Source organism: Oryzias latipes, chromosome 1, assembly GCF_002234675.1.
Source record: "Oryzias latipes chromosome 1, ASM223467v1".
Lineage (NCBI taxonomy): Eukaryota > Metazoa > Chordata > Actinopteri > Beloniformes > Adrianichthyidae > Oryzias > Oryzias latipes.
The window spans coordinates 21,274,796-21,299,457 of NC_019859.2; the positions used below are offsets into that span (position 1 = coordinate 21,274,796).

Sequence of the window (24,662 nt, forward strand, 5' to 3'; positions counted from 1 at the left end):
GAGGCAGCATTGCTACACTGAGCAGTTTCAAGCTCAATAGGACGGTTTTTATTCTGACTTTGCGGGCAAAAACTGCTTTAGGTGGATGGACATAATTTAGATTTGGGATAAGTTTGGGAGTTTTTTTGTTCATGGTTGAAATACGTTTCATGCAGGGAAATGCAGTCTGGGAAGATGCTTTACCTGCCGTCTTCCTCACCTGCAGTCTACTAACTATAAAATAACATGTTTCCACTAACCTGTTTCATAAATGCAATTTATTAGTTTGATTCTAATCATTTAATCACTTTCATTCTCAAAAATCACTACTTTGCGTATTTCCTGTTTAATTTCAGCACAGGCTGCAAGCTCTGAGAGAGAGAAGCAGGAGAGATTCCGGTATCCTGAGTGGAGTCGGGTTGGTTGTTCCTTCAGTTTACTCAGCCTATGCTAACTATGGAAAGCTTTTTTTTTACATTCTAGACTTTTTTATTCCATGTCCTCTCTTTATATATGTTAGGTCAGATCTGACATGAAGCTGCACTGAAAAGACAGACTGAGGAATAAAAACAACAGATCTTTGTCTTATACTAATTTAGACAATAGATCATTTGTTTTATGAAAACATATGTTTATGTTTTTGGGAGGACTTTCCTGTTGGTGTTGCACAAAATTCCTTTTTAATACTTGGACATTTTATATTCACAAGAGCAGGTTTTTAAAAATCAAACTCATCTTTATTACGTTTCACAAGGACATTTGCTTATATTTTTTGTCACCTAAATTCATGAAAAGTAAAAATACAAGAAGAATTTCCACTTTTGGTCATGATAGGCTAATAAGTTAAAGTAGAACTCCTATAGTGTTTTTTATTGTTCTTAATATTAGAGCAAAACATTAGTGGTTATTAGTAAAGTTAATAGGAGTCCTGTTATGTCATGTTTTGCTCTGACTGAATGCAAAAATGGTGGATGTAAAATCCTTAATGTGTAAAGTTGGAAATTCAATCAAAGCAGGAAGCTAGAAAAAATGGATGATTAATTGCTGCTTATTAATCACTGATTAATATTTTTGCTGGGTCTGGTGGTCTTTGGATGACTTTTAGGCTGGAAAACTGTAACTCTATCTAGCAACACTGGCAGAGATTAAATGATGATTTAAAGCAATTTTTATAAAGTGATCAAATGAAGCGTAGGGTTGTGAAAAGAGGTGGAAGAAAGATAAAATAGGAAAAACAAGAACAGAATAAAAAATTTCTTTCTTTTGTCCTCTTAAGTAAAACCTGACAAATTAAAGACAGAAAAATTATCACTAGTTCCTTCTAGGATGTGAGGGATTAACAAATTGGTCCATTTATTAAATGCAATGTTTTTCCAAGTGAAATGAATGTACACAATATAAACAACATCTCCTTAAAATTGAAATGTAATTTCCCTTTATAAATTCTTATCAAAACATTTGCATTCTTGATATTAACGTTCTTTAAAAGTGGGCCAGTAAGGAAGCTATTTGACGTTGCACCCTAAAAGGTAGGGATAAAAAAAAATGAATACAACGGCTGCAGAGGACTTCATGTTCGGCTGGGGCCCCCAAACTGCTAAGTCCGCCACTGAGAGACGATAAAGGACTGAAATGGCAGATGGTTTGGTAGAGGAGTTCAGGAGGCCATCTATGTTCAAATGGAGAAACCAACTCTCAACAGAGGTGGGGTTGAAGGGTTTGAGCCATTTCCTGTCTCCTATGTACAGTCCTGTTTGTAAGATCTTTGCTCTGGAGACTGGAGTCCCGTTTAAAATTCTGGTCATCACCAAGTTGTTGACATGTCCTTCTACTCCATGTAGATATGTACCTTTTTGTCACACTTCTGGAATAGTCAGACCATAAAACATCTTGATCCTCCCTCAGCAGTTAGAAGTGAAGAAGCTTCTCACATGACCAAGCAACATCTTCTAGATCAACCTTTTAAGGTCCAGTTGCTCAGAAGAACAGAGTCTTTTGGTCAATTCTACATGTGATTTGTCCTCACATGTGTGTGTGTAGCTCCTACAGCTGGTGCAAGTCTTTTTTTTCCCATCACAACACTTTGAATCAGATTTCTCACAGACCATCTGACCCTGAAGGGCTTTATTCCGCTTCACAGAGAGGCTCATCTATGCTATCGAGACTTCATGGGTTTTGGGTCGATGTGAAATGCTACCACTGCTAGTGCAGCTGCGGCTGTAAAGTGGAGTGTGACGTCCTCTGGCTGCACCAGCTGGACACAACTTTTCTCTTCGTTTCATTGTTTGACCTCTTTGCATTGTCGTGTTTCCTCTAGTTCCATTGAAATGTGAAGTGTCCTACATTTTTCTGCAACGTCCTCTGAGATCACGTCAAGGCAGTGATTGGGATTCCTTGCCCTTTGTTTAGAGGCTGTTTGGCTCAAATGCCAGAGTAAAACGCTGGTGCAGAGTATTTCTGGAGGTTACAAGGGGGTAAAGAGAATCAAGTACTGCAGGATTTCTTTTCCAAGAGGGTCAAAGTGATGGCTGCCAAACCCTGGTCAAACAGGACAGGCCAAACAGGCTGATCATGTTGCAAGATAATAAATAAAGCCGTTTGCGCACCATAATGTAACTGTTTGAATTCTTCCTTTTGGGATTTCATGGTATTTTCTCAGCCGAACCATTACTCACAGGTTTCAGTAGATTGCTAAAAAGAATATTCTGTTAGATATCAAAGTATTGAGGTTTTTTTTTTAATTTAAATTTACATTTCTGTGCCGGTCCCAAGCCCGGATAAATAGAGAGGGTTGCGTCAGGAAGGGCATCCGGCGTAAAAATTGCCAAAATAACCATGCGAATCATCCACAACACTTTACACATACCGGATCGGTCGAGGCCCGGGTTAACAACGACCGCCACCGATGCTGTTAACCTACAGGGTGTCGGTGGAAATTTGACTACTGTTGGTCGAAGAAAGAGGGGAGGCAGAAGGGTCCGTGGCCAGAGAGAGAAGGGAAAAGGCAGGAACATAGGTTTGAGAATAGGGACTCTTAACGTTGGCACAATGACAGGGAAAGGCAGAGAGCTGGCAGACATGATGGAGAGAAGGAAGGTAGATGTACTGTGTGTGCAGGAGACAAGGTGGAAGGGCAGCAAGGCACGTAGTATTGGAGGAGGATACAAACTGTTCTATCATGGTGTTGATAGGAAGAGAAACGGGGTAGGTGTGATTCTGAAGGGGGAGTTTGTAAACAGTGTTCTAGAGGTGAAAAGAGTCTCAGACAGGATGATGAGCCTAAAGTTAGAAATTGAAGGGGTGATGGTGAATGTAGTCAGTGGGTATGCGCCACAGGTTGGCTGTGAGTTAGAAGTGAAGGAGAGATTCTGGAGTGAGTTGGATGAGGTCATAGAGAGTTTTCCCAGAGGAGAGAGAGTTGTTATTGGAGCAGACTTTAATGGACATGTTGGTGAGGGCAACAGAGGTGATGAGGAGGTGATGGGCAGGTTTGGTGTGAAGGAAAGGAATCTGGAGGGACAGATGGTGGTGGACTTTGCGAAGAGGATGGAAATGGCTGTAGTCAACACTTACTTCCAGAAGAGAGAGGAACATAGAGTGACATACAGAAGTGGAGGTAGGAGTACTCAGGTGGACTACATCCTATGCAGACGAGGTCATTTGAGAGAGGTTATTGACTGCAAAGTGGTGGTAGGAGAGAGTGTAGCCAGACAGCACCGCATGGTGGTGTGTAAGATGACTCTGGAGGTCAGGAAGAAGAAGAGAGGGAAAACAGAAAAGAAGACCAAGTGGTGGAAGCTACAGAATGAAGAAACTTGTGAGGAATTTAGGCAGAAGTTGAGACAGGTCCTGGGTGGTCAGGATGAGCTTCCAGATGACTGGGAAACTACAGCAGAGATTATCAGGGAAACAGGTAGGAAGGTGCTAGGTGTGTCATCTGGAAAGAGGAAAGACGGTAAAGAGACTTGGTGGTGGAATGAGGAAGTACAGGAATGCGTCCAGAGGAAGAGGTTGGCTAAAAGGAAGTGGGATGTAGAAAGGACTGAGGAAGGTAGACAGGAGTACAAGGAAGCGCAGCGTAGAGTGAAGAGAGAGGTGGCAAAGGCCAAACAGAAAGCTTACGATGAGCTATATGACAGGTTAGACACAAAGGAAGGAGAAAAGGACTTGTACAGGCTAGCCAGACAGAGAGACAGAGATGGGAAGGACGTGCAACAGATAAGGGTGATTAAGGACAGAGATGGAAAGGTGCTAACAACCCAGGAGAGTGTACAGAAAAGATGGAATGAGTATTTTGAGGAGCTGATGAACGTGGAAAATGACAGGGAAAGAAGGGAGGAAGATGTGGTTGTTGTGGAGCAGGAAGTAGCAGAGATTGGAAAGGATGAGGTTAGGAAGGCTCTGAAAAGGATGAAGAGCGGAAAGGCCGTTGGTCCTGATGACGTACCTGTGGAGGTATGGAAGTGCTTAGGAGAGACAGCAGTGGAATTTCTAACGAGGTTGTTCAATAGGATTTTAGAGAGTGAGAAGATGCCTGAGGAATGGAGGAGAAGCGTTCTGGTACCGATCTTTAAGAACAAGGGTGACATGCAGAACTGCAGCAACTATAGAGGAATAAAGTTGATGAGCCACACAATGAAGCTGTGGGAAAGAGTAGTGGAAGCCAGGCTTAGGAAGAAGGTGGAGATTTGTGAGCAGCAGTATGGTTTCATGCCCCGTAAGAGCACCACTGATGCCATTTTTGCTTTGAGAATGTTGATGGAAAAGTACAGAGAAGGTCAGAAGGAGCTGCATTGTGTGTTCGTAGATTTAGAGAAGGCGTATGACAGGGTGCCGAGGGAGGAGCTGTGGTACTGTATGAGGTCGTCTGGAGTGGCAGAGAAGTATGTCAGAGTAGTTCAGGACATGTATGAGAGAAGTATGACGGTGGTGAGATGTGCTGTAGGTCAGACAGAGGAGTTCAAGGTGGAGGTGGGACTACACCAAGGATCAGCTTTGAGTCCTTTTTTGTTTGCTATGCTGATGGACAGGCTGACAGACGAGGTAAGACAGGAATCTCCCTGGACAATGATGTTTGCGGATGACATTGTAATTTGCAGTGAGAGTAGAGAGCAGGTGGAGGAACAGCTAGAGAGGTGGAGGTTTGCTCTGGAAAGAAGAGGCATGAAGGTCAGTCGTAGTAAGACAGAATACATGTGTCTGAACGAGAGGGATCAAGGTAGAAGCGTTAGGTTACAGGGGGCTGAGGTGAAGAAGGTGCAGGAGTTTAAGTACTTGGGGTCAACAGTTCAGTGTGATGGGGAGTGTGGAAAAGAGGTGAAGAGGCGAGTGCAGGCAGGTTGGAGCGGGTGGAGGAAAGTGTCAGGAGTGTTGTGTGACAGAAGAGTGCCAGCAAGACTCAAAGGAAAGGTGTACAAGACAGTGGTGAGACCAGCTCTGCTCTATGGGTTAGAGACGGTAGCAGTGAGACCGAGACAAGAGGCTGAGATGGAGGTAGCGGAGATGAAGATGTTGAGGTTCTCCTTAGGAGTGACCAGGTTAGACAGGATAAGGAACGAGTACATCAGAGGGACGGCTCATGTTGCCTGTGTTAGGGACAAAGTCAGAGAAGCCAGACTGAGATGGTTTGGACATGTTCAGAGGAGGGATAGTGGATATATTGGTAGAAGGATGTTGGAGATGGAGCTGCCTGGCAGGAGGGCGAGAGGACGGCCAAAGAGGAGATACATGGATGTCTTAACAGAGGACATGAAGTTGGCTAATGTTAGGATAGAAGATGTTCATGATAGAGTGAGGTGGAAAAGGATGATTCGCTGTGGCGACCCCTGATGGGAAAAGCCGAAAGAGAAAGAAGAAGATTTGTTTATAGACCCACTTTGATGAAAATTGTGTTTTTTGGTGTTTTTAACATCTTCTTGTGGCATTTTTCTCATGATGGAGGACATATATAAAGAAAATTAACATTAAAATTCAATTTCTTAGTATTTCTTTATTCAAATCGTTGTGAATCAGAAGAAGACGAAAAATTGCAGCGAGGAAAGGTTTGTAGATAAACCAACAACCACAAACAGCAAGCTCCCTGCTCCGCTCCATTCTGATGAATCCACGTGCAGACAAATAGATCCTTGATGAACGTCTTTGTTTTCCTCAACTGAGCTGGCATCTGGCTCAGAACTGGATGTCTAGGTAGCTCCAATATTGCTGGCCATTTTTGTTGTACCGTTAATGTGGGGTAGGGGTGTGAGGGGCTGAAGGTAGCAGGAGATAGTGTTATCAAAGAGATGATGGGAAATAAGGGCAGGCCAACAGTCCTGCCCACCAATCGAAGGTGAATTTCCAATAAACTACTGCAGAAACTATGTTCTAGAAAATAATACAAGTTTCTTTTACAAAAGATCAAAAGAGGATTGATGTGGGACTTTAATATTTCTAAATCTATGTTTTGTGTGTGTGCAGGAATGCGCCCACTGCATTACGCTGCATGGCAGGGAAAGAGTGAGCCAATGAAAATGCTGCTGAAGGCAGGCTCATCAGTCAACGGGCAGTCAGATGAAGGACAGATCCCGCTCCACCTGTCAGCTCAGCATGGACACTATGATGGGGTAACACTGTGTGTGTGTGTGAGACTCTTATGTGATTATACGAAGTAAGTGCAATAACGTGTGTACATGCGTGTGTCACAGTCAGAGATGCTGCTGCAACACCAGTCCAACCCATGCATCTCAGACGCTGCTGGGAAAACGCCACTGGACCTCGCTTGTGAATTCGGGCGAGTTGGAGTGAGTACACATGCATACATCATTTTTTATTATTCACCTAACATTTATTAAAAAAACAAAACATGTTTACATGCTTTATGGCATCTAGGGGGCTTTTTTGGTGTTTGACACCAGAACAAATCCTGTGGATTATTTGGGTCATGGGGGTTATGGGGGTGGGGTGTCTGTGGATTTGGCTTGCTTCCCACAAATCCTTTCATTTTGGTGTTTAGATAACAATCTGAGATCTCACTACATCAGGACAGGCTTTTAGGTATCTTCAGAAATCCTTAGGTAGGTGAGATAAGCAAAAGTGATGCCAATGTAGGCCTAAAGGATTTCTTTGCATACCTGACCTTTCATACACTGATGCACTACACTACAAACACTACAATGATGCAGCAACATTAAATCTTATTCATGTTTTTTTTTTCTCATGTAAAAGCTCCGCAAATACTTTTTTTTTAGCTTTGTATAGTTTTTTTTTTTCGCTCTCTTGCAGAACATCTGCAGAACCTGCAGATGTCTGTGCTCCTTCAAAAAGACGTTAAAGCAACATAATCATTTTGTTATTCAATAGGCTCCAAAATTTTTGGAGTCTGACAAAAGTTTAAGTCGCTGGAGCCAAAAAATGCACAATTGAGAAGAAAATATCATAAATAAGTCGCTCCAGAGTATAGGTCGCACTTTTGGGAGCAAACAGGGATGCTTCTGAACAAATCCGACAAGCCCGGCGTAATGCTCCTTTCACACCAAACACAATTCATAAATCAAATTCACCTCCACTGCCTCTTTCGATACACATCAAATTTGATGCTCAATACTTGTCCAAAAATGTGTTCATAAACAGGATTCTCCCGTAGCGTTCAAGAGGGGAACAATCAGACTCTTCTCCGTATTTGCTTTGCACGGCGCTTCTTCTGCGTTGCTGTCAGTAGCAAATAATGGCACACTCAAATTCAGTGCGTTCTAGTGGTTGATATTGGGAAACAACAGCTGAAGGGAAACCGGTTGTTATTGGGAAAATCATAAATATATGAGCCCATATTTAATTTTTTAAAAACAACAAACAAGTCGCTCCTGAACATAGGTAGCACCCAGGACAAACTATGCAAAGAAAAACATGACTTATACTCCAAAAAAAATACAGTGCAGAGTTGACTTTAAAAAAAAGCCTCAAGGGTCCTCTGCCAGTGCCCCAAAACACACTGCTAGAAGCAAAAGCAGTTCAACTTTTAATGCATGATTATCATTTTTTTACAATAATGTGAGGAAAAAAACAAGATTTTTTTAACATATTGGAAAGCTAAGGAGGAGGCTAAAGCAGGTGTGGCGTGCTGCCTCCTCTTGGTTCTTGTTAGGAGTCTGACACCTGAGTTTTGCTCAATCTGAAACGCATGTGGAGTCCAAAACTGTGTGGATCTGTTTGTGTTTTCAGGTCGTCCAGCTCCTCCTCAGCAGCAACATGTGTGCAGCCATGCTGGAGCCTAAACCCTCTGACCCCAATGGCGTGTCGCCTCTGCACCTCGCCGCCAAAAACGGACACATAGACGTTATACGGTCTGAGCATTTCCTCCTTTCACTCTGCCTTCCCCCAGACTGTCGTCATGCAGTCTCTCTTTTTTGCAAGTCTGACAAGGGTTATGTGAGCAAATAATGTAAACTTGTATATTGAGCATTATTTGGAAAGTAATAACTCAAAAGTTTAAAAGTCTAAACTGGAAAAGCGGCGGCTTTTGTAACGCTTTCATTATTGCAACTCCACAAAACAAGTTTCAGTTTTTTTAAACATTTTTTATTTTATATTTTTACCTTTTCGTTAATTTGCATGTTTTGCGCCAACAGCCCATTCTGTCTTTTGCCACTGGACACTATTCACTCAGCTTAACTCTTGAAATTATGACATTTCTCCCCTGTTTTTGAGACAAGTAGCTGCTTCAACGCTTGTGTTGTACAAGTCATTTCTTTAAAATGAAAATCAGCAACCCCTGGACCATTTGGCGTGGTTTCTGTTGAAATGTTGTCTAGATAGTATCTTCACGGCTTAAGGTTGACCCTGCGTGGTCTGTAGTTTATTTACCTCGTTTCTCTTTGCTCCGCTGTGCTTTCTGTCTGGTCAACTCAAAGCTGCTATCACTCAGAAGCAGAAACCCCCCCACAGTCTGCTGTGGAAAAAAAAAGCTGTCAACAGCTTTTATACAGACGTTGCAGTGTCGTTACATTTTAAACTTCAAAGTGGATGACAAAATTCAATTTGTATTTGGTATTCTTGTCATTGTTAGTCTATTTTTTTGTATACATTCTGTCTTCAGCTAATCTGTGCTTATTATTTTGATTAAATTATGCTATGAATGAGTTTTAATTGAGGTTAATCTCATTATCCTGTGGTGTTGCAGGTTGCTCATTCAGGCTGGCATAGATATCAACAGACAGTCAGAGTGTGGCACCGCTCTGCATCAGGCTGCCCTCTGTGGGAAGACAGAGGTAGTGCGACTGCTGCTGGACGTAAGTCTATCAGTTTTATTTCAAACAAGTTTAACCCACAACATTTTTTATTTCAACGAACTGATCTGAAGAAGCGCCTGAGACAACTTAGCATTAAAGTGTTTGTTAACCTTTTTCAGCTGATCCTTGCCTCTGCTTTCAGCTTAAATCACTTAAGAATGCAGCTTTAATTAGATTTGTTCTCTGCCTCTTTCCAGAGTGGCATCAGTGCCGGAGTGAGGAACACTCTGAGTCAAACAGCTCTGGACATTGTTAACCAGTTTACCACCACACAAGCCAGCCGGGAGATCAAACAGCTACTCAGAGGTCAGGGCGTGAAGCGCACGTCCTCAAATTCAAATACGACACATGTTAAAAATCCTTCCTGTTTTTACAAAAATCAAAAGATTTATAATCTTACTGAGTCTGAAGCAAAAGAATCAAAAGAGTACTTAAAATAAGACTAAAGCACATGTAACTGCAATGTTTTTAGGGATGTATAGCATTTATCTTTCTTGTCAATTTAAATTCCAAATTGTCTTTTCTGTGTTAGAGAAGGATTTGATCTTAGACATTTGTAGTTTTTGAGAAATATTTTACTGTCCTTTTGCAAAACCAGATTTCCCACTAAACTTTTTTTGTTCTGATTTTACCTCCAAAGAATTGGTGTCCACATGGGTGGATATCAAATTTTTCATTATGTTTACACAGTAATACATTTTCCTTAACTGTGGTTTCCTCAAAAATTTTCTCGGGTCTTAAGAGGTTAATAGCAAAACAGAATCTTTGAACCAGCCTGAGCTGCACAAACCTCTCCTGACTGATAGTCGGCAGGAGCTGAAAGAGGATCTTGAGTAGTCTTATTTTTACTTGTCACACATCCTGCTTAAAAATGTATATTTTTCTAAGTTGTAGAACAATACTGAATGTGAGAAAATAGGAAAAGCAATTTTTAGGAGAGAAGCACAAATGAACAGTTACTGGGTTAATAATTAGGTTATTACATCATAATTAGTTTTCGTATTTGTGGAGCTAAAAAGGTTATTTTTTAATTGTGTGGCTGTAGATGGGTCTGTTTTTATTCATATCTACACCAAATCCTTTTGTAGCTGACATGCGGACCTCTCACAGCTGCTGTGTTTCTCTCCATCTTCCGGTCTGCTCTCTTGTCCCATAGATGCATCAGCTGCAATGCAGGTGCGAGCATTGAAAGACTACTGCAACAACTATGACCTTACCAGCCTCAACATCAAAGCGGGAGACATTATCACGGTACAGGCATCTATTTGTCCCCTAAATATTTGCATATGGCCGAGGTGTACAATTCAAGAACCCAAAGCTTTGGATGATGTTCCATTAGCTGTTGCTGATTAATAGAAATATTGGGGATGACTACCATGATAACCACGGTTGTTATTTGGGTAATCACACATTTTGGGTAAAGTAACCTGTCTAAGAATAAACGTGCAAGTTCTTTCTGTATTTGTTTTGACAATTTTTTTTTATAAAGGTCGCTGAGTCTCTGTTTGGGGCAAGCAACAAACAATCATGGAATTTTGTGCTTCATTAAAGTCCCAGATTCTGATAAACTGACAAAACTGATAACCCAGTAGGATATTTTTGGTCCACTCATGCTGCATTTTGTAGCTCTTTTTTAAGCAAACACAATGAAAAAAACATTGGAATTCCATAATAATTTTAAGTTAACTTTTAAAAATATTAAGATTTTCCATATCTCATTGAACACTAAATGGGCTTAGTACGAATTGTTTTTAGAATTTTGTTCAAATCAATTTGGACAATGCCCAAGCTAGGACTAGTATGCTAATTAGATACACACTAGCTAGATTATACTAACAGTAAGCTAGCTAGACAATAACCTCATAGGTTATGTCCAAATTCCTTCATTGCACACTATTCAGTGCCCTATGTAGCACATTTTGCCATTTTGTTGGGGTTTCCAAATCTAGTGTTGTGTCCGAATTCCTCCACTACTCACTACTCATTATATAGTGCACTATATAGTGAGTAGTGAAGGAATTCGGACAGAGGTCCGAACTTCAAATTAAAATGAACTTTAATTTTCCCAGAAGTCTCTGCAAAAAAACCAGTGTTCATTAATGCTCACTAGATTGGCTAAAATAGACCACAATGCATTGCGCTTGAACAATTTTTGCAAAAAAAATTATTTCAATTTATGTTTTTTATAAACCATCCATGTTTCATCATCTGAACACAGTGGATTCATAAATAGTTTTCGTAAAATGTTTATATTTATTAGATTTTAACTTTGTGAAATCTGTGACATCATTAATTTTTTTTTAAAGTAGCGAGCACGATGTCTAAATTGCTTTCAAAAATCCAGGGCACTAGATGGTCCTGCACTATATTGTTTCTTAGTAGTTTGGGAGTAAGGAGGGAATTCAGACATAGCATGAAATTCCAAAATCCAGTGCCCTGGAAATTTCCCAGAAGTCTCTGCGAGAAACTAGCATGCATTGATGCTGACTAAATTGGTGAATATAGACCACAATGCATTGCACTTGAACAGTTTGTCATTGGAAATATTAAAAATCATCAAAGTTTTCATCATCAGAACACAGTGGATTCATAAATAGACTTTTCAAAATGTTCATATTTATTAGGTTTTTACTTTGGCAAATGGGCGACATTTAAAAAACAAAAAGCTATAAATGTGTCCAAATTAAAATCCAGGGCACCAGACAGTCCAGTACTATATAGTCTTTTAGGGGTTAGGGAGTAGTAAAGGAATTAGGTCGTAACAAAATGTAAACACTGCTAACATTAGCATGCTACCCATGACTAAATTAAACAACAGAGAATAAGGTATAAAATATATGATCATGAAAGTCAACATTAGAACTAGAACTATCTCATTTGATATATGTTCTAGAACGGCCCAAATCCAGGCCTCGAGGGCCGGCCTCCTGCTAGTTTTCCAGAAATCCTGCCTTATAATAATAAAAATAATAATGGATTGGATTTATCTGCGCTTTTCAAGACACCCAAAGCGCTTACATTATGTCCATTATTCATTCACTCCTCATTCATACTTGGTGATGGTAAGCTACGGTTGTAGCCACAGCTGCCCTGGGGCAGACTGACAGAGGCGTGGCTGCCATTTCACGCCTACGGCCCCTCTGACCGTCGCCGGGATCATTCATGCGCATTCACACACCAGTGGAACCACACTGGAGGCAAGGAGGGTGAAGTGTCTTGCCCAAGGACACAACGACATTTTGGCTGGTGGGAGCAGGGATCGAACCGCCAACCCTTTGATCATTGGATGACCCGCTCAACCACCTGAGCCACTGTCGCCCCATCATCTGCTGCTGCTGATGACCTGGATCAGGTGTGTTTAGCCAATAAGAGGCTTCAATAGCAGGATGGTTGGAAAAAACGTAGGACACTGGCCCTCGAGGCCTGGATTTGGGCACCCCTCTAGAATCGTAACTCCAACACCTTCTGGCTATTTAGGACATTCCCCCCGATTCTTAGTAGCAGATTTTTCTTTTTCTATAAATAAAGTTAAGTCAAACTATTGGCATTTAGACTGATTGTCATCATGTACGTGATTGATTGGTGTCCAAATGTCTGTGTGCGTGTGTCCATTTGTGTGTGTAGGTCTTGGAGCAGCACTCTGACGGCCGGTGGAAAGGCTGCATTCATGACAACCGCACAGGAAATGACCGTGTGGGCTACTTCCCCTCTAATATGGTGGAAGTCATCAAAAGGGCAGGTGACCACCCACATCACAGCTGTGGGTTTGTGTATGGGCGGGTGGATGTGTGTGCCTCTGCATGCGTGAGTTTAGCAGCTGCTCTGTAGCTACGGTTAGCCAGTAGTTGTAGTTAGCAGCAGCTGTAAACAAATCATTTTCCTGTCCATCATCTTCACTGATCAACAACTGTCCTCTGCTGGCCGTTACTCCGCTCCCCCACTCCTTTAAAGTTCTGATCCTTCTGTTACTTGCCTTCATTTTAATAACCTCTCATATTTAAAATAACATGCTTCATTAGATTGTTCTGCTTTTGTTTAAGTTGTTTGCTTCATTTTTAAGGTAGTAACACATTTTGATTTTTCCAGATATATTCCTTGAGGATATATGGCTGTGTTGTGTTCTCCTGATTTGATTTGTATCCGTTATTATTAATTTTTGTATTTTCTGATTAGACTTATTTTGTTTCTGGTTGACTGATCAGTTTTTGTTGTGTTGTTGTTGTTGTTGTTTTGCACCCTCCCCACTGGCCTGTGTCCAGGTCACTCCCCATCCCACCAGTGCCACACCCTCCTGCTCCGCAGGCCAAACCCCTGTCCCATTGCCTCGGTTAACGGGAACTCATACCCCCCCTCCAAAGTCCTCCCATTGCATCTGCCTCATCCTCCTCCCCTCCATCTCAACGCACAGTCCCTCCCTCGCTTCTCCTCATTCGGGTATGTCCCTCTGCCCATCTCTCCTCCTGCTCTGTCTACTCCTCCTCTGTCCTCTTCTCCTCCTCTCTCCACTTCTCAGGAGCAGCAGAGTCAGACAGGTACATACTGTAAATCACAGATAAGCATCTTTTTTATGGTTTTTCACAAAGCAGCACGTCTGTCAGCTTTTTGCTGAATGTGCCAGTAAAGGTTCAGTTCACCCAGATGACAATGACCATTATTGGCATTTAAAAAAAATATCTATTTCCATTTGCAAAATAGTGCAAAATATAATAACAAATCTGATTTGTTCAAAAGATTGTTGAAACAAATTTGACTTTTTTGTTATTTTAAAACATTTACTTATAATCTGAGTGAACTGTCCTTTTAGGGTTATTCCTCAGCCACAGATGGATTTTTTTATAACTTCGCCATCATGTAAAAATAAGATTTACATAAAGAATTTGAAATGTTCGGGCACACATAATGAATGAATGGCCTTAATCTTTGACTGTTATGTTTGTCCTCATATGTATTTCAAATAAAATTTAAAAATCATAAAATCACAATGCTTTAATGGCTAAATTAATACAAATGTTGTTGATTCCGATATAAAAAAGTTATTAATTAGAACTCCCAAAGTAAACAGTGTTTAATTGGAAAAGAAAATTCAAAGCAACCCAAGGAAAATCTGTGCTGATTTGACGCAGAAAAAGCTGTCATAAGTGCAGTCAAACAGAGCATTCAGGAGCTCAGTTAGAGTGCTTTAGGAAAGATTAACTGAGACACTCTTACTATGAAAGTCCTTCAACTTTCTGCTGACCTGTTTTGAAAAAACCCTTTTCTAAATAGACTGAAATATCTCCTAAGACAATGCATGCTTTTACTTTGAAAGTTTACTTTAAAACCATTGACTGTATGTGAGAACTGGACTGAGTGAGTGTGACATCACCCATGGAAAGTGACTTACTTCTAGCTCCAACCAAATTAAGTCAATGCAGTCGCCATTACTTCACAATACAGATGCTGCCATATTGGAGCTAGACAACTGAGATCTCAGACATTATTATATATATATATATATATATATATATATATATATATATATACATACATACAGTACAGACCAAAAGTTTGGACACACGTTCCCATTCCCATTGAATGAGAAGGTGTGTCCAAACTTTTGGTCTGTACTGTATAAGTGCTTAAGTACTTATAAGTGTACATCCAGTCACTGTGAGGTGATAGCATTGTTTTTAATGTCAGTAATCTTATATTGGACGTAGATTCATACATATGTATGCGTGTGTGAGTGAGTGCAGTCTGTGCATCTGCCTGCATGACATTTTTCATTTAACTCCTTAAATATAAAACTGCACACATCAACACACACGATTGTTTGTGTAGCTAATTAGTGTGTTTGTGGTAATGAGGCCTTTTCTCTAGAGTCCTCTGACCGTAATAGTAGCAGTAACGTGTGTACACGCGTGTGTGTCTCTGTGAATGTGTGTGTGCATGAGACAGGTTCTAGGACTGCGGAACTGAGTCCTCAGGGTTCTCCCACTTTGGGACAACATAGCAGCACCAGTGAGGACATCTGGGTGCTGCGCAAGCCGCTCGCAGGTGAAAAAGCCAAGTTGGAGTCTAACAAGAAAAGAAATCTGCGTTTTCTTTTGTGCTGCTGCTTGTTTACCGCTGCGCTCACCTTTGCAGGTGGAGAGCGCAGCGGCAGCACGGGGAGTCTCGGCAGTGTCCGGTCCTCGAGCAGCTTACAGAGCTCTGGAAACACGCATGTTTTAACCACACCCGCACCAAGTCCTCACCCAGCTCCCACAACAGGGCTCAACACTCACGGCCTTAACGCACCGGGTCTGCACGCACAGTCAGAAGGAGTCAAGGTGCGACATCATGTTACTGCTACACCTTCAGTTAACAAGAAGATCATTTCTGGGAAACGGCAAAACATTTACAGGAAAGAAACTCTACAAAGTTCACCACAAGACTGCTTCCTGTTTAGTTTGTTCTTCCGTTGGAGAGATCAACATCACCTTTTTTTTCCATCAGCAAACTAGATGTGCCAAAATCATGGCTCTTTACACAGCAACAAGCCTCTCTTTGTCTGCCTTTATAAGAAGTAAAACTGAAAGTGAAATCGAACACATTTGTGGGTTGCGGGTTGTTTTCTCAATAATTCCGTTCATTTAGAAGATTACAGATTATAGTTTAAAAAAACATTGGACACATGAAACGATAAACAGAAGTTGAGAGATCACAGCCAGACTGGCAAGTTTGGTTTTAACAACTTTAATTTTAGAAGACGTGTTTGTAGTGAGGAACTGGCTTTATCCTGCACATCTGCTCTCCAATTATTATTTTGCATTCAAAAGAAAGTACCTAAAACATCTAATTGCAGAAGTAAAATGTGCTTTAAAGACCCACTCTGATGAAAATTGTAATAAAGCTTAAAATTACATTTCTAAGTATTTCTTTACACAAATCACTGTGAATCAGGGATGGAGGAAAAGTATTGTTTGAAAAAGTTTGTATTTATTACATAGAAAAATCTTAAATATCGGATATTGCTCGACTTTGTTGTTGCGACGGTAATGTTAACTTGGGGGTATGAGGGGCAGTAAGCTAGCAGGAAAAAGTGTAAACAGATGGATTACAGGAAGTGGGGGTGGACTTGCTCTGCTCCAACAGTCCCGCCGACCATTCAGATGTGAATTTCTAATGAAGTAATGCCGCTCTGCAGAAATTATGTCCTAGAAAACACAGGTTTTTTTTTTTTTTTAGCTAAAAACAGCATAACTAAAAGAATAGTGGGAACACTTTTCAAATAGATCAAAATATTGATTGGAGTAGATTTTTAACTCTTTTTTGTAATGTCAGATGGGTCAGTTGCAGGGAGGAGGAGAGTTGTTATTCAGTTTTTGTTTTTTGTGCACTTCAGACCTGTAATCTAAATGTTCCCTCATGCGTCTGGTTATATGCGTGCCTTTCAGCTCCTAGCCACGGTGCTGTCCCAGTCGATGAAAGCCAAGGAGCATCTCTTGGAGCAATCACAGTCTGTGGAGCTGTCAGCAAGTAAGAATGTCGCAAATAAGACAACCAACCTATTATGTAAATGCTGTATTTAACCAAAGAAGAATCCAGTTGGAAAAAAAATCTGCAATTGAGGAAATCAGGCTGGATTTATCAACCACAATTTTCTGTCTACATTTTTTCTCCTTCAGTATGTGCTATTAGAACACGTTCTTAAGAGAATCAGCTGTCGGAGGCAAAGCCAAAAAGAAAGTAAATGCAAACTTCCTGCTCCACAGGTGCAAAGCCTTATGGGAAGCTTTTTACTGTCTGTGCTTAAACAGTTGTTTCACTTACAATGAGTTCCTGCATCTCTTGGGGCTTGTTTGAACTACTTTTCCCTTTTCATTTTGCTTTGATTCATCCTGGTTGTCTAAACTGCACGTCTGTACATATTAGACTCCAGCAGCATTTCTTCTCACTGTCTTTATCTACTTCCTCAAGGCATTTTTTTTTTTACAAATGAAAGCTGCAGTAACATGCAAATTTAAAACACAGAAGCAGATCTTTTTTTTCTTCTTTTTTTTTCTGGGAGGGGTGTAAAATCCTTTTGCTTTCATCTATGAGCTGCTGAGCTTTAAGCTGTAAATGCAGCATTAAATGTTTGCTTGCACTGCATAAAGACAAAGAATGAAGTGTGTTAGATCCTGGGCGTCATGTGTCACCATGAATGAGGAGAGGAACTGCTGAAGCGCCAGCGTTCAAACAAAAACACAGGCAGGAAGATCCGGCTGACCATTGGGCTGAAAACAGAAAATGTGATGCCGTCTCCAGGATTTCTTTCAAATTAGGGGCATTAACTGCAAATCTGTTTGCTTCCTCGATTTAGTCTATGAATATTGAGACAGATTATTGTCATTTTAGGTGTAACGGGAAAAATATCACAAACACTTTCCATCAACATTAAAGTGGAGCTTTGCAGCTTTTTTAAACCTTTGTGTTTTTGGTCCCAAGTATACGGTCCGCAGGAAACATGTACTCACCATTCTTCATTTATTTTTGCAACGGCTAAACTTGCAATTTGGTGAACGAGGCAAAATCGGTTACTCTCTGTTGGTTGTGTGTATGTTCCTTTTTGTGTTTTTTTCTCTTCTGAAAAGTCGTGTGAATGTTGAATTTGCTTACTTTAAGTTGATCGATGACCTTCAAAATTTTAAAAGTATGTGGGTTCTGGAGGGAGTTCTGTGTAGTATCGGGGATGAAAATAACATTGTGTTGCAATTCTGATGGATTACTGGCTTACACACTGTTTTTGCTCCGCAGTGGGGTACCCTTTAGGATTTATTTCTTTTTAATGTACAGTGTGTCCTTATTTTAATGTGATTTATTAAAGGATTGTAAATCTCTCTTTTAAAAAAAAAAAAAACTTTTGTGTTGGATGTGCTACGGATACATCAGGCATGTGACGCATGTTCACACCGGACAAGCAGGGAGGGGCTCCTTCTTTTTATTCTTTTTCTATTTATTAGTACATGTTTGCTACCTACAGCTGAACAGGCTTGGTGTGAAACATCGAAGCAGTGCAAATTTGCAGAACCTTGCTCCAGGCGTTTTCTTTCACAGCTCCATTCCGATACATGAAAGACTTGATGTCATCTAATTCAGCTGGGCACAAACAACAATCAATTCTGCTCCAAGATCAATTTACAAGGGTTGCCACTCTTGTAAATTAAAAAGGGATGCCATCCATTCGTCACTACCAAATCCGAGTCCTTGAGTGGTCAAAGTTTGACCTGGTTGACGTGCAATGTGTGTTCAATGGCCGCGAGTTATGTACTTACAACCTGAAAACAGTCGGGCTCTTACGCAAGAGTTTTAAAAAACGTTTTCTTGCGTTTACATAGACTTTTGATTGGAAGTGGCCACTTGATTGTGCGTTGTTGAGGGTGGTGTGAACATAGCTTTAGATATTTTGTTTTGTTAAAATTGTAAATAATAATACTTTTTTTTCTAGATAATTCAAAAAAAGATCATTTCACATGGGAAGTTATTGCCTTTTACATTCCTAACTGATTTTTGTGCCTTAATCATTAGCTTTGAAGAGGGTGTTAAAACCCACAAACAGCATCTCCACATTCACAGATCAATCATCTCTGTTTCACACAGCCCAAAGTGTCAATTTGCCACCACCGACGTGCCATTTCATGAGTAAATGAGAAAACTAGTCAAAGGAAAAATGTGCTATAAATGGCCGAATTATTAATGAGGAAAAAGACAAGCCATATTAACTGGATCAAAGGCTTGCCCATGTGAACCAAAATGAAATATATCTGCTGCCGTGATATTGCTTTCAGCGAAATTAAACTAAAGTAACAAAACCTTTTCAGCAAAATAACTACATTTTTCTTTTCTTCTCTACTCGTTCCTGTTGTTTTTTTCACTTTAACTTCAAGGCTCGTCTAGCAGCAAAGTTCATGAACAGCGGTCGTTTGAGCGGAAGGCAGAAGAGGACGATGGGAAAGTAAGTTTTTGATGACAGATAGCTTTTTTGTTCTTTTTGCCGCTGCTTCATAATAATAGTGTTTTAAAAAAGAGGGGGTTCGTTCTTTATGTTGCATCTAAACAAGTGAAGATGCCGGTGTGTCTCCATGGAGACAAGCATTTGCCGTCTTGTTTGCATCCCACCACCCCCAGCCTTGCTCTCAAACACATGTGCTTTTGCTCTGTGGCAGAACTGTTCTGTGAAAGTAAACACAAAGCAGTAACCTTTTACTTTATTTATCCTATGGTTGCCAGGGGACAACTGGAAGACCAGAAGTGGATATTATAATTTTTATACTTTCATAATTTAAAGGCTAAATTGATCTTAAAGTGAAACGCAGACGGTCTACTCGCAATTCAGTCATCAATGTAATTTTAGGATCTTACCGCAGAGACTTCTGCCGCTCTTTTATATGATACAGGTTAATAGAAATGTATTTATAGCTTTTTATCAGAACAGCTCATGCCAACAAAATGAGCTGAGACAAATGTGGTAAAACTCTACCATCAGATAAGATACAGGGAAATCACCCAAAATATCTGTGCAGAAGAGCTTTTTCCTTTTGAGGGGAGCGTCAGCAAAAAGAGATTTAATCAAGTTCAGTCCTTCCCGCTTCTTTGGAAACAGCATTTTTTATTCTTTTTTTGTCTTTCAAATTTGGAGCCTTACTTCCCTTCTCTTCATTTACACTGTACATAAACAGACATGAAGCCTCAGAGGTGCAGTCTGAAGACAAAGCTGATTAATCATGAAGGCAGAATGTGATCCTCTGACATGTATTCAGCTTTCTGAAGAAAAGCTTGCTTTTGAAAAACAAGCAGTTCGGTTTGAAATAGTTTTAGATTTATTTAAAACCCCACAGGGATTTTTGTAAATATTTTATACAAGCAGCACACATTTTGTCCTTGAATATGGATGACATGAATTATCAAGTTCTGCAGAACGGTTCCCTGCCGAGTGCTTCAGAGCAGCTTGCCTCCTAGCACTTCCTCTTTTTCACACTCCAGTGGTGTTACGTTTCAGTGCCATTTTTATTTTATTTTTTTGCAAAGGTCTATTTTCTGCCTTTCGGAGCACACTGCCATGCTTTGTTCTCCTATAGAAGAGGCCTGGAGACTCTTCTGGTCGGAGGTTGCAGTGTTCTGTGTTTCGTGTTCTGTGTTCTAGAAACAGGCGGTGGTGGCGTGGCTGGGTGAGTTTCAGCTGCAGTTCTACACCACCCACTTCCTCACTGCAGGATATGATCTAGACACCATTAGCTGCATGACCCCTGAGGTAAGGCCACAACCCCCTCACGCCCCCAACCCCTTGTCTGTCACCATTGAGAGTCTGACATCCCATTGGGGCTTTTCTTCATTTACACACCTGTGTTTATGCACGGCTCTGCCATGAAGCTCTGGGTTACACTGCACATGTGTGCGTTTACTGAAGCAGACAGAATCATGACACGGCTGAAGGCTAAAAGACACTCATAAGAGATTGTCCCAAACAGAATGTTTCCTAAAGGCTTGTTTCATCTAGAAACATCAAACCAAAACCAAACTGTTGTCAAAAGCACCTTCTCTGGTAGTGGTGAAGTCATGACGTGACTAATCGGACTTTGTGTTTAAGGACCTTACGGCGATTGGGGTCATGAAGCCTGGACATCGGAAGAAGTTAACATCAGAGATAAGCAAGCTGCCGTCCACAGACTGGCTGCCAGACCACAAACCGGTGAGGCTCTCTCTGGAAATACTCAATTAAAAGCACAGCATCTGGATTACCCCATTTTCCACACTATGGGGCGCATCAGAATCATGAATGGTCTATTTTTGAACTTGTGTCATATATTAGGCACACCGAACTGTAAGGCGAATTAGGCTAAACAAAAGAGTCAGAGATATATCCGTCAGTCAGATTTTATTAATTGCCTTCACAGTGGCTCTAGAACTTATGTGTAACACGCCACCCTTTAGCCACGTTAGAAGCGTTGGCGTATTTTACAGTGCCTGACACCTGACACCCCCAATGTTGTTTGCAACATGTTAAAAAAGACAGACTGAAACTCAGAACAGAAAGGTCCCCCATCTGGGTCTTGAACCAGGGCCTTCTTGCTGTGATGCAAGAGTGCTAACCACTGCTTCACCCTGCAGCCTTCAATGTAAACATTGATCAATAAAAATAAGTCCTTTTTTCTATGCGTAAAAATATGAAATACAAAAAGAGGGAGCTCAGGTCAAGTCTATGAATACATTTACTCATACATTGTGTACATAAAATTGTTTTAATTTTATAAAATAGTTTTACTGTTTTAACATTGATTGTTTGATTTACCAGTAGGGACACCGTCTCTGTCCAGTGATGATATATTGCAGCGATCATTGACATACAACGTGACACACATACACTATTACTATGCATTGAGTCTTTACAAGTGAAGAACTGAGGAGGTCCAAACAAGTACGCAAAGAATCACAAAAGGGGAGGCAATGTTTTGCAATCAACTGCGGCGGGGGTCTTGGGGTGGGGATGGCTGGGCACTCTCCCTCCTTCTTTTCACATTCCATCATCCATTTTAGAAGAACATAAACACTCAATTGAGCACAGGTGTTTGAAGGTGTTTGAAGGCATAAGTATGCGTGTGTGAACACTATCTGTTTTGTGTACATGTTGACATGTGGACATTTCTGCAGCTAGCAGGTGTGTTGATAACATTTGAGTGTGTGTGTGGACAGGCCCCGCCCTTATATTTAGTTCTAGGACCAGAAAGATTAGGATCAAGGTTTGGAAATTGGAAATTTGGATGAATGCTGCTAATTCCCAAGATTTTCTAGGTAAAAATCGAATAAAGGAGTCTGACTTGTAATTTTCCACAAGTGAGGAATCAGTGGTGGACCTCTGAGAATGTGGTTGGGAAGGTTCCAGTAGAGCAATGTGTGTTCACGATTATGTTCATTTTCCAGGCAAACCTGGCGGAGTGGCTGTCTCACCTTGGTCTGAGTCAGTACTACCAAGTTCTTGTGCAGAATGGATATGAAAACATTGACTTTGTCTCAGACATCAGCCTTGAAGATCTGCAGGAGATCGGCATCACTAAACTTGGTATGGTTGATTTATGCTGTTAGGATGGGAAATTGGAGAATGTGACTAAGTGTGTATAATATCTACATGCATAGATGGAAAGAGAAATTAAAATTCTAGTAAAAACTCCTCTTCTTCAAACAAATAGAAACCACAATCATTGACACAGCTGTCTCATTTTAGGACATCAAAAGAAGATGATGTTGGGAGTAAAACGGCTGAAAGGTTTACAGAGAGGAGAAAGTGGCTCAGATCCTCCTCAGAGCCCATCATCATCTCCATCCAGCCCAGGCGGCAGCAGCACCTCCTCGGAGCCTCGTAGGGAGGCAAGGAGACAGAGGGAGGGTGCCCCCAGCCCCCTGGCCAAACCTCGCCCAGGTGTAACTCACTCACAAACCCCGCCCCACACCCCGACGCAGACCCCGCCGCAGACCCCTCTACATGTCCGCTCCCAGCATGCTTCTCCAAGGGCTCGGCCGCGACCTTCCACCCATTCCGCTGCAGCGGATGCTTCAGTGCCGCTGCTTCGGCTGCCTTGCGAGGAGGAGGAGCGACGGAGGACTCACAGTCTCATTGGCTCGGAGTCTGACTCTAAATATGCCACTGTGTGCCGCAGCAGCTCCACGCACGCCGCCGCATCCAACGATGTCACTGTCAACCGTAGCCAGTCGTCCGTCACACTCCGCCCTCGTCGGAAAGGTCGGCCCCCAACTCCGCCTAAGCGATCCTGTTCTTCCATTACCGGGGGGGATGTTGAGGGGGACGGACATGTGGAAGGGCTGTTAGGGCTTCCTACCTTCCGAGAGCGCCGAGCAAGTGACGGTGGCAGCTTGGGAGCCACTTTAAGAAGTCAGAGCTCCGCCAGCTTGGAGAGGTCAGAGGGCACATCTGGGAGCGTTCGCAGCCTTGCAGCACTGCTGGAAACATCCATCGTGCAAAAGAATGTGGGCAGTGGCAGCAGCTACCTACAGGTGTGTGGGTGTGTCGCTTAACTAACAATTTTAGACGTTTTCTTTATTTTTTTAAACAGTATTGTGACCTTCAGGTTAGTCCACCACAACTCCGTCGGCAGGCAGGCGCAGGAGGCCTTGGATCTGAGGATGATAGCGTTGTGAGCCGGCGCAGAACCATCAGTGGACTCGAGGGTCTACCCGGCGATCAGATTGAGCAGTCGCCCCAGCAACCAGTCCAGCCTCGCCCAGAGCCCCGCCCCCGCTCCATCACCGCCACCTCGGTAACTGAGAACGCAGACGGCAGCGCCACGCTCAAAAAGAAACTTCGTCCTGCGCCAACGGATGTCGAAGCGCCTACATCCAGTGCAACCACCGTCATTACCATGACAACTGGCTCGGACACGATACGCCGAAGACCGCGCACATCCGGGCAAGACGACCGGGTCGCTCAGAGCGGCAATCTGTTAAATTCTCCTGACAGTGGGAGGAAACAAGCTGCCGAGCCTCAGCAGAACGGAGGCGTGGTGCTGAGGCGAAGGCCAGTGTCTGAGGCCTCTGAGAGGACAGAGGCCAGCAAAGAGAGCTGTGAGTGGATGGAGGCCAGGAAGTCTCTAAAGCCACCAGTCTCACCCAAACCCTCCGTCAACCTGAAGAAGACCCAGGCTGATCCTCCTACTCCAACTCGCAGAGTTCCCATACCTGGGCCTGACACTGCTGAGACGGCACAGAGTCCAGGTGAGACGAACTCATGAACAACAGCAGCCTCGGCAAACAGTCGCTGAGTTTATCTCATTATCTAGTATTTCTGGAGTATAAGTCACAAAAGCCAAAAAATTCATAATAAAGAAGAAAAAAATCATTTAGAGAAGTCACTTTTGGGAGAAAGTGCAAAGCTTCTGAACAAATCCCCCAAGCCCGCCATAATGCTGCGTTCACACCGAATGCATTCATGTGTCAAATTAGCATCCGCTGCCTCTCTTTGACACAAATTCGATGTTCAATGCTCGTCCAAAAAATGAGTTCATAGACTTGATGCTCCAGTTGTGTGTGGGAGAAACTACCGTCACGTTTTTCATCACCACATGGAACTATATCTCATTTATAAAGCATGGAAGAAACAGTTGATGTTGAGAGATCAGACTTATTTGTTTTGAAAAGCTTTACAAAAGTATGGATAATCACGTCACCATATCTGGGTCCATGCCGTCATTCAGTCTTTTTTTACAGCAATGTTTACCCTCTACTTCTATAGCAGCTGCGTCTGAATGACGTCGCTATCAGCGGTTCTTCTTTCTCTCTGTAACCCAGTCTGATGATTTGCTGTCCTGCATTGGTCCAAAAGGAAAAAATAAAAACAAGCTTCAGTAGCAAATACTGACATGCATACTGACAGTTGCTCTCTAGCTGTTGTTAGCTGGAAACAAGTGC

General features: G+C 41.8%; 1 protein-coding gene across 6 annotated transcripts in view; it reads left to right on the top strand.

Annotated features, from left to right (window-relative positions):
* LOC101161704 (caskin-1) overlaps positions 1-24,662 on the top strand; it is a 50,028-nt gene that overhangs the window by 22,473 nt on the left and 2,893 nt on the right. For 3 of the 6 annotated variants that reach the window (XM_020704288.2, XM_020704296.2, XM_020704299.2), the window contains exons 4-20: positions 6,436-6,581; positions 6,663-6,758; positions 8,176-8,297; positions 9,134-9,242; positions 9,440-9,548; positions 10,399-10,493; positions 12,867-12,981; positions 13,445-13,774; positions 15,180-15,278; positions 15,369-15,553; positions 16,661-16,742; positions 19,133-19,200; positions 20,389-20,496; positions 20,833-20,934; positions 22,164-22,302; positions 22,465-23,252; positions 23,327-23,969. In XM_020704288.2, coding sequence (XP_020559947.1) covers positions 6,436-6,581; positions 6,663-6,758; positions 8,176-8,297; positions 9,134-9,242; positions 9,440-9,548; positions 10,399-10,493; positions 12,867-12,981; positions 13,445-13,774; positions 15,180-15,278; positions 15,369-15,553; positions 16,661-16,742; positions 19,133-19,200; positions 20,389-20,496; positions 20,833-20,934; positions 22,164-22,302; positions 22,465-23,252; positions 23,327-23,969 — 3,336 coding nt within the window. Of the gene's footprint in view, positions 1-335; positions 398-6,435; positions 6,582-6,662; positions 6,759-8,175; positions 8,298-9,133; positions 9,243-9,439; positions 9,549-10,398; positions 10,494-12,866; positions 12,982-13,444; positions 13,775-15,179; positions 15,279-15,368; positions 15,554-16,660; positions 16,743-19,132; positions 19,201-20,388; positions 20,497-20,832; positions 20,935-22,163; positions 22,303-22,464; positions 23,253-23,326; positions 23,970-24,662 lie in introns of all 6 variants that reach the window. The other 3 variants (XM_020704301.2, XM_011477219.3, XM_004066030.4) reach the window with 3 other exon arrangements.